Source organism: Thamnophis sirtalis, unplaced genomic scaffold (assembly GCF_051295495.1).
Source record: "Thamnophis sirtalis isolate CommonGarterSnake01/CBP01778 unplaced genomic scaffold, rThaSir2_p1.2 scaffold_6, whole genome shotgun sequence".
NCBI classification, from domain to species: Eukaryota; Metazoa; Chordata; class Lepidosauria; order Squamata; family Natricidae; genus Thamnophis; species Thamnophis sirtalis.
In genome coordinates this window covers 29329517-29339299 of record NW_028261386.1, presented here as the reverse complement: position 1 = coordinate 29339299, position 9783 = coordinate 29329517, and the positions used below count along the sequence as shown (strand labels likewise).

The window sequence follows — 9783 nt, the reverse complement described above, 5'->3', positions numbered from 1 at the left end:
AACCAGACTAGGGCTGTCCAACTCAATTCCAAACACATCAGGATTGTGTTTGACCTTGCGGGCTGGGAGTTGGCCATGACCAGGGTGGCCGTGGCAAGCTCATTGTCACTCATGCTGAGATCGCCTGTGGTGGCCTGAGTGCTCTGCAGAGAAAATGGGCTCCCGAGCTCTATTTTTGCCTGCAAAGGCTTCCTGAAACCCTGCGGCACCACAGGCCAGTCCATTGCTGTTTCCAGAGCAGGCACACGAGCCAGATCTAAGCACCCCATGGTCTGGATCCAGCCCCCAGGCCTTGAGTTTGACACACCTTGACATACCCAATTCCAGTAACTGTTCTTTATGTTTTAGCCTCCAGTCCCCTAATCATCTTTGTTGCTCTTCTCTGCACTGTTTCTAGCATCTCAACATCTTTTTTACATCATACCAACCATGTAGTATTTCAAGAATGGACTTACCAAGGCATTATAAAGTGGTATTAACACTTCACATGATCTTGATTCTATCCCTCTGTTTATGCAGCCTAGAACTATGTTGGCTTTTTTGGCAGCTGCTGCACACTGTTGGCTCATATTTAAGTGATTGTCCACTAGGACTCTGAGATCTCTCTCACAGTTACTATTATTGAGCAAGGTACCATCTATACTGTACCTGTACATTTGGTTTTTTCTTGCCTAAATGTAGAACCTTACTCTTTTCACCATTGAATTTCATGTTGTTGGATAGTGTCCAATGTTCAAGTCTGTCAAGATCCTTCTGTATCTTAAGCCTATCTTCTGGAGTGTTGGCTATTCCTGCCAGCTTGATGTCGTCTGCAAATGTAATGAGTTCCCCATCTATTTGTTTCAATGAAGGCTTCAGTCCAATGCTCACCAAAGCACCTCCACTAATAGTTGCAGCATTGAGTGGGGCACTTGTGCTGATTTGTTTTGGCAAAAGTGAATTTTACAGAAGCTGCTTCTGTAAAAAATGAAGCAGCCAATGTGATCAGTGACTTGCCTCCACTAGCTCTTTTGCCATTATGAACTGATTGATGCACTTCACTGAAGTGTATTGATTGGGTTCCATGTCGACCTGTGTACTGTCACAAACCACCAATTTTTCAGAAGGTATCTGGTGAGGAAGCTTGCCCCCTTGTTCTTTCCACTCCTGAGGCAGGTGGGAATGGCAAAAAAAGCATTCAAGGCTCAGTTTGGAAACAAGTGTTATGTTGGAGAGCAGTGCCTCATTTTCAGCATGACATCATTTCCCCATTTTACAGAACTACAAAAGAAAGTAACTGCAGAGGAGCAAGAGAAGTGGTGATGCCAAAGGAGATACTGATGCCTGTATTGGTCCCCATGAGATCTTGTATTGCCTATACTGCTGCTGGTGTTGTATAACTTTATCTAATGAATCTCAATGCTGGTGACTCTTTTGTCTTTCCCAGAAATTTTTCCTACAAATCTAACAAGGAGACAGACCTTATGAAAGATTCTGGAGACAGTTTTTTTGAGCAAGCACACACTATTCTCTCTCAAAAACTATTGAATTATGGAATCCTATTCAAAAAAGCTTCAAACGTGTAAGTCAACTGTCATTAATTCATGTGAGTCCTGCATCTAAGGTCTGGCTTCAGAACAAACAGGACAAAGGTATTTGTCCCCTTACTATAGTGGGTATGGACAAGTGGGTAAAATGAAAAGTCCCTATGGCATCCATGCAACCATTCTCTCCATCCTATTGTTTTCATCCCACCAGCAAGAGCTTTGTTAGTTTGCAAGATCACAGAATTATTGGTTAAGCTGGCAGGCAGCTTTTTTATCATTGTTCCTTTTTGGTGTTTCTGATAATGTTCTTGTAGAATCAGATGCACTGACCGGCCTCTAAGCTCAACAAAAAAAAGCTCAACAACAAAAAAAATAAGAGAACATTTCCCACAAGGAGACCGTTTCTCAGATTCAAAAGCATTTCAAATAAGGCATTTTCATCAAGAAAATTTTGAAAAAAAAAACCTGTAATGAACTGTGTTAAAAGTAGGACTTATTACTCAAACGATATTATGTTTTACATCATGGGTCAATGCATTTTTCAATGTTATAGAAGTGTTTGCATTTTAGATTTTCATGTGGATTATTTGTGGATTTGCATTATGATCTCCTGACAAAAAATGAAACATACAAAAGAACTGGAGGTGATTTCTTGGCTCCATCCTCAAAACTGCCAGCTTCTCTGTTCCATCCTCTGCAACATCTATAATTTAGGCAGGGAAAAGCTTTTATAAGTATTTCACATATGGAACCTTTATTCCAAAAGCATGAAATGTTACTTAGAGATAATAAATGTGTGTCTTTGGACAGCCATATTTCAAGAATATGCTGTCCCACCTTTAAAATCAGTAGTTAAGTATGGACAATTGTAGATGTTGCTGAACTCTCTCTCTCAGTAGTTCCAATCAATATGGACATTTAACAATTCATGATACTACTCAGCCCAAGCAACTAGTCAGGTGAACCCTGAAACACCAGTATCTATGTATCAGTCTTTATTTCTACTCTGGGACTTCCTTGTCATTTCAGGTCACAGACTGTGGTGCAAAAACGTTGGTTCCTGCTCTGTCTGCTTATGAGCTATTGCAAATATTGCATATTTGTGGTATGCATGGATTTGAGACCTTGTGATTCTTATGTTCTTCTGGAAACTGGGACCAATACCTTCAGGTCCACCTGGCCAGTTTCTGGTACCTGATTTTATTGAGACCTCAGAAAAGTATCTGTTGCAAAACCATGTTAGCTGAAGTCCTCAAAATGATGTCCAGTGTTTCTGTGCAATACGATGCATGGTTTTTAAGGTGTTATGGTTCCTTCTCACATGTGAGAATAGTCCCAGCAAGGCTGCCTTAGGATGGAGCTGCAGAAGCACGGAAGTGGCTTCCACAGTGGTCTGTTGGATCTATAAATTGGGAGAGATTATGGCATATAATGAGAGCCAATGGCATGGATGTTGTCCACTTGAATGATGAGAAAAGTAATGAAAGTCTTTATATTTCACAAAACATCCCTCAAGGGAAGAGACCTCCCTCCCATTGGAGAAAAGTACCTGCCATAAAATTCTAGCATGCCATGTGGTCAAAAACATAGCAAGGACTTAAACTCCAAGAGTGCTTAATAAATGACACATTAAGCAGAATATTAAAAAAGCCAAGGAAGGAACTCATTTCAATTTTCCCTGTGTTAATGGTCACTCAGCACATTGAGAACTAAATATTCTAACCATCAGGCTTCAAGACTTATTAGGTATTCAGGTTATCCAACAAGTTCCAATGTGGAGCTGGCAGAATAATGTATGTGGCTGTGTATCTTTCAAGCTCCTGTTCTGGAAATTCCTTCTGAGCAACTGAAATCAGTGTGCTTTAATGAGCAGTCTGCTGTTTTATTAGAATCCTATAAAAATTATATCAACCCGCCAACAGCTTGTGATGACTTAATCAATGCAATTTTTAAGGTCGGGGTGGGTGGGAAAGGAAAGTGTCACAAACAGGTTAACCTTTGCTATATTTTATTGCTAAGAGACTCAGTTACTGCATGTAGAGACAAGGATTCTAGAACCAAGGTAATTTAATCAAAGAAATACAGTGGTGGTGCTGTATTAGGGGATGGGGGGCTGCCAATTTATTTTTATTTAATCTTTCTGAACCTTGTTGCAAACTGACCAATTTTGGGGAAATGAAATAGATATTTAGGACCCAAGATACAACAAGATGTGATTGCTATTAAAAAGGGAAAACATGATGACTTAAGAACTTGATATGTAATAAAATCTTGTCAATGTGAAAGTACTTCTTTTCTTCTTTCTTTCTCTTTTTACATATTTACTGTGCTTTTTCTTGTTTGGGTAGTTGTGAACCAAACTGATTTTCTAATGAAAACAAAACCTTACAATAACATTCAGTGTAACTAGTTAAAATGCTTTCCCACTCTTTTAAATTGATGAGCTTAACCATGCCTTGATACATGTTGCAAGACCAATGTGTCTCATTAAATTTCTCATGATTTTTTTTCTAAATTTAGAATTGACTTGGATTAGAGTTCTATAGCTTCATCTCCCATTGCTCTAGTTGCGTAGATAAAGTAATATGGAGAAATCCATGCTTATATGAGAAAGTGGATCTGGAAATTGCCTTGGTATAATTCCCTTCCCATGTGATTTCCACTCACCTTCATTTTTAACGGAATTCTGCTAATGTAGTGATCTATGTGAGAAAGACCTGTTGCCCACATTGCTCTCCTAAAAGAGGATTCAATTCATTTCTAAGGCAATAATTAAAAACCTTACTTAAGGCAACTGGGACATTAAAATAGGAAAGGGGAGTTGTCTTGTTTGTAGCATATGGCTTGGCTTATTCCAAATAACGTTGGGTGTCACAGAATCTCTCCAGCCACATCAATGATTTGGTCCAGAATGTGTAGGTCAATTGGCATCAGTTAAAGTATGTAGGTCATTCCAGCACCAATAGTTTCATTTTCCAGATCATTCCTTCCATGTTGTCCAGTTTCATTCAGGCTCATAATTATGTGATTGTTTCCCTTCATCTCTCTATTCAAATCCCAAGGTTTTACGTTACTAATATAATCCATATGAGAGTGTCTAAGCTGGTATTTCTTATCTCAGTGAAAACTTTTTGTTACTTTAGTATTTTCCTTGAATAGTTTTAGCTTCCTTGATAAAATAGAGAGGGAGTCTAAGAAGTATATTAATTTTCTTGTCACTTGTTTTCCCCCAAAGAAGAAGTTGTACAATCACAGTCTGACACAAACACCTCTTAGATTTCATTTGTTTGTTATTTTTCCAAACAAAGTAGCCCACCCATCCCACTGTCCCCCAAAATACATACTTAAGCAACAGAAAAGCAATACATCACAATAAGCATCACTTAGTTGCACACAAATAATAAATTAAGACAGTTGGAAATCCCACACAGAATTAGGCAAGAATATCAATGTGATGACTAGAATATGGAATTGTAATAATGATTTTCAATACTTCTGCAAACATATGCTGTCTAGAGCTGTAAATTGTAGGATGGGAAAATATAAGTTGTTTCTGGTTTAATCTGATTTTAAAAACTTATGATAATTTAGAGTCACATGGCTAGTCACATGGCTCATAGTTCAGTTATTGGTACTTTCAGTTAAAAGGATTAGCATTAGATTGGACCTCTGGAGGAGAAACACAGCCACTTAGCATAGCATTGACAGTAATCAACATAAACCAATGAGCTGGCTCGGTATAAACCAACCAGACTCCTTTACCTCCCCCCAATTGGGGCAACGATCAGTTACATTCACAAACCTGGCTTAGCAACCCATGCATATACAAATTTTTGAGGGAGGGCATATACAAATCCTGTGCACATCCCAAGCCTTCCTCTGACACTAAAAACTTACAAGCATGGATGATAACAAGAAACATACTTCAGCCTTATTTCCTCTGCTGTGACATCCCCTTATTTATCTGGATGATCTGAAATGGAAATGTAGCACATGTAGCTGAACTTAATTATAACGCTTTCACTAGCAGAAATTTTGATAAAGTTCCTGATCATGCAGTTCAGCTGAATACCTAACATCCATTTCAGATCTTTCAGATACACATACTGGAGACCGATGGTGATGGGGGGGGGGCACAGTATATTTTCCCAGCATACTCTGTGTTCACATATCCTAACACTTATATATCACTCCTGGTCTTGTGTTGGAGGACTGTTACAATTTCCCTCTCCATTCTCTCTACAAGTTTGGTTAAAAAAAAACAGTGGATGGGTGCAAAGAAATCACTTCCAGAGAGGGGAATATTTTGCCAGATGTACTTTTAAATAATTTTATTCTCTCCAGAATTTTTTAAAACTACAGTGTCTTTTAGGCCTATGTTATAGGCAATTATGTTGAGGTTCACCAGGTTATCAACCAAGGTAACTGGCTCCCAAAACACAGTTATTGGAGCTGTGCAAATACACTATCCAGAGATTTAATTTGGAAATGGTTCTATAAATTTAACTTTGAAATTGAATACCACGGTTGACTCAAATTCATTTTTCAGATTGGTTTAAAAGTTTGAATCCAATCAATTTGACCTTTTAGAAGTAAGAAGTTTGAATCAGCACAAGGTTGAATAGCAAATTCCTGATGCTACTATTTGCATCAGTAGAGAACTCTGTTACCAATGGGGACCTCCTTCCTAATATAAACAACTGCCAATGGACCTCTTCAAATCAGGAGAATGGCATCAGCAATGGATTAATCTCTTTCTCCTGCCTTTTTTTTTTTTAAGCAACCACAAATTTAGCAATGGTATGGATTGCTGTAAATCTGTTTTGTGCACAAATCCCTTTCACAAGAGAAACTGTGTGTCTGTTTGGAACTGGTACAGAGAAAGCATAGAAAGTCCTAATAGTTTTTTTGAGATGAAAAGAATTATGTGTCTATCCTTCTCTGGCTCCCATGTGCTATTTTATCATCTGTCAGAACTATCCTTTCCCCAATTAATTTAGGTTGCAGGAAAAAATAGTAGTAATGACCCAGCTTCACTTGTCCTTTGAAAGAACTGCCCTCTGTGGGAAAATTAACTGCCAGAAAATAAGATTTGAGTATACAAAATTCCTTGCTTCTTTCTCCAGTACTCAATTCAGACTCTTTGTAGATCCTAGGCATGGAGTAAAAATGTACTAATCAGCTATAACCAAGAGCAAGCAAAACTTTGAAGTAGTAATTTGGGAGGATCTCCAGATAAAGAGAGACTTCCTCTGAAATACCAAGTTATGTTGCCTGTCAATATAGCATAGGATACCAAAATTACTGGATCAATGATAGGGATCAATGATTTGTAATTAATCATTGGAATTCAAATCTTAAGGACTATCAAAAGATAGAAAAGGTATATTCCATGTTGGTCAAGGCAGCACAACAGACTTATCATGGAGGATGAGAGATTTCAGTTCTGCACTAGTAAAAACTTCTTGTCCTTAAGAGAAGCTTGATAATGGAACCAAGCATCTGGAAGGTAAGTGATTCTGCTTCACTGGAGATCTCCAGATAGAGGGGAAAATAATCTGCAGGAATTACTTTGGCTCTTAATTTCTTACATCACAGGGAATTCAATTAATTTAAGCCTTCCTTCAAATTCTTGGATTTCAAGCCCATTTTATTTCTGTCCATCTATTAATTTTTCAACAAGGGTAGACAAATTGCTTCTCCCAAATATTTTAGCACTTCCTATCAGCAAAGGATAGTGGGAATTGTAATAAAAAAGAGGACACCAGTTGTCTTCCCATACCAGTTCACGCAAAGAACTGGTATGAGAAATGATACCATAAGAAAAGATCAGGCTCCAAATGTGTTTCAGACCCCTAGATATTCAGGATTTGTGCCATTGCAGTGGCTGCTTCTGCCAGCTTTCTGCTTCTCTTTAAATCTTTTCTTATAGCACGTATCTTATGGGAAAAGCAAAGCTATGGAGCCTCACTAGAAGGAAGAAAAGGACTCTAAGGGAAGTTGCAATTCAAATATTCCCTTAAGAAACACTGGGACGTATTATGTGAAAAGAAGATGGCCATTTCCATGATTGGACTTAATGTTTGATCATATTTAACTAACAGGCACTTGATTAAAACTTTCAAAGGGCTAAATAATAGTATTCCACTTCTACTAGTTAGGGAAGACATGTTGCACTATGACATGTTGCTTTTACATTGAGTTTTGGCTACTAGTATGCACAAAATCAACCAGCAGAAATCAATGGGAGCAGTTGTTCCACGTGTGACATCAGCTGGCACACCATTATGTCATTGCAAGCATTGGCTATGTTAGATGTTGCCACAAGAGTTCCTGTTTACTGTGCTCTCCCTTCTGCCATTCTCCATTAGTGAAGAATAGGTGTTAAACAAAGTGGATAAAAAGTTCCAGTCAGATATTCCTAAAATTGGCCTTGAAATATTCAGCATATACTTTAAAAAGAGAGAGATCTCTTTATGCTGAAGTAAGTAAAGTCAAAGAAATTATTTTATATTGAACCAGACCTCATAAAATTAATCTGTTTAAGTCTTGCAACTTTTCCATGGCCAAGGACCGTGGTTTTTACAGCTGCAGTGGATTGTGCAGTAACATAATAGCATCACCAGAGAAGAAAGATTTTCTGTTGGTGGGAGGGGCTGGGAAGAATAAAATTTGATCAGTGCATTAAATCCATCAGAAATTAATACACCTATTTTCATGTATTCTCATTGAGAATTGGCACCATCATTATTTGGTAGTTTCCACCAAATGTTGATTGTATAATCTTGACAGGCTCAGTAAATTGCAAAAAGTGAACTTGGGAGTCACATGCAACCCATAGGGTGCCCACCCCAACTCAACTACAGCCTGCTCTGTGACTCATGTAGCAGTTCAAAGGTCCAGAGAAAAAGCCTTCCTGAACTTTAAAGGTTTTTAAAATGTGTGTTCTTTCAGGCCTTGGACATCATAAATGAGAAATGTAGATGTGCCTGAGTAAAAGGTAATTTGATTTAATAACGTCTTGTTTATTGGATCACTCTATTATTTTAGGTGGCTTTCCCATTGCCATTCTAGAAACAAAATGGCATACAAGATTGTCAAATAAAAGGAATATAGATATATATAAGAAAGCCCTTGATGAAAGATTTTTCCCCAATGATGTGGTTTGCTATTTTGTTAAAAATATATAAATAGAAAGTCTTCTGGACAGGTGGCAGAGGGGTGTCTGCAAAGATCCTGCTTTTGATGCTGTTCAGTCAGGTAGCATCACGAAACTAACCAAACAGCCAACCCCAGTTGGATGGCACATACGTGGCGCAAATCCCCATTGCGTTTCAAATTCTCTCAGAATTTAAGCGTCCTTGAGCTTCCATCCGGAATTTGCCATACATCGGGAGTTCCCTGGGCGCTACGCCAACCTAGAAAAAAAATGGGGACAGAGGAGGGAAAAAAGAAAGGTGTAATATGGACTGAAAGGCAAAGCATTTGTGTTTACAATTAAGAGGATGCAGCACACTAGGCAATACTTTACTTGATCACTTTGCACCTCCCAAGTTAACAATCTCCTATATTACCTAAGCTGAAAAATACAGTGCCCCAATCCAGCATATGTACCGTCATTCACAACAAAAGATCACAGATCAATATGGCCATTGGTCAATTTTGTAGAGACACATTCAACTACTTTTATGGGCCAGAGCACATTTTGTGGTTTATGCATGTGGATTCACCACAAAGAAGCCTGCATTCATGGAGCAGTGGTGGCACAGTGGTTAGTATACAGAAGTCCAGGCTAACTCCCCTAACTTTTGCCAGTTCAATCTCAACCAATTCAAGGTTGACTCAGCCTTCCACCCTTCCAAGGAGAGTAAAATGAGGACCCAGATTGTTGGGGGCAATAGGTGCCCTAGGTTTATAGCTCTTAGAAAGTGCTATAAAGAACTATGAATCAGTATAGAAGTCTAAGTGTTATTGCTATTCATACCTGAATCTCCTTTGCTGGATCAGAGCCTTTAAGTCTACCCTAACACATAGCATAATCTCATGACAACACAAATTGTCATCATACCAGTCTTTTTTCCTTGAGAAATGCTGACATCCAAGCCCATTAGCAGCTCCCATGATGTGAGACATGGGCTTACATGTTTGTGCCCTTCAAACTTTGCTGACTTTAGTAGAAGCTGTGGATGTAGAATCCAGAATTGGAGAATTCCGTCCATTATTATGGTTCTTGTAAATGATGAAGCTTTTACTGTTC

The 9783-nt window shown here is 38.5% G+C and overlaps 1 protein-coding gene across 2 annotated transcripts in view; it reads right to left on the bottom strand.

Annotated features, from left to right (window-relative positions):
• Positions 1–4095: 4095 nt before the first annotated feature.
• The window catches only part of BCL11A (BCL11 transcription factor A), a 185455-nt gene continuing 179767 nt past the window's right edge, over positions 4096–9783 (bottom strand). For both annotated transcript variants that reach the window (XM_014058540.2, XM_014058541.2), the window contains exon 4: positions 4096–8944. Coding sequence is in view for 1 of the 2 variants with exons in the window: in XM_014058541.2 (XP_013914016.2) it covers positions 8871–8944 (74 nt within the window). In the remaining variant the exon portion in view is untranslated. The remainder of the gene's footprint in view (positions 8945–9783) is intronic.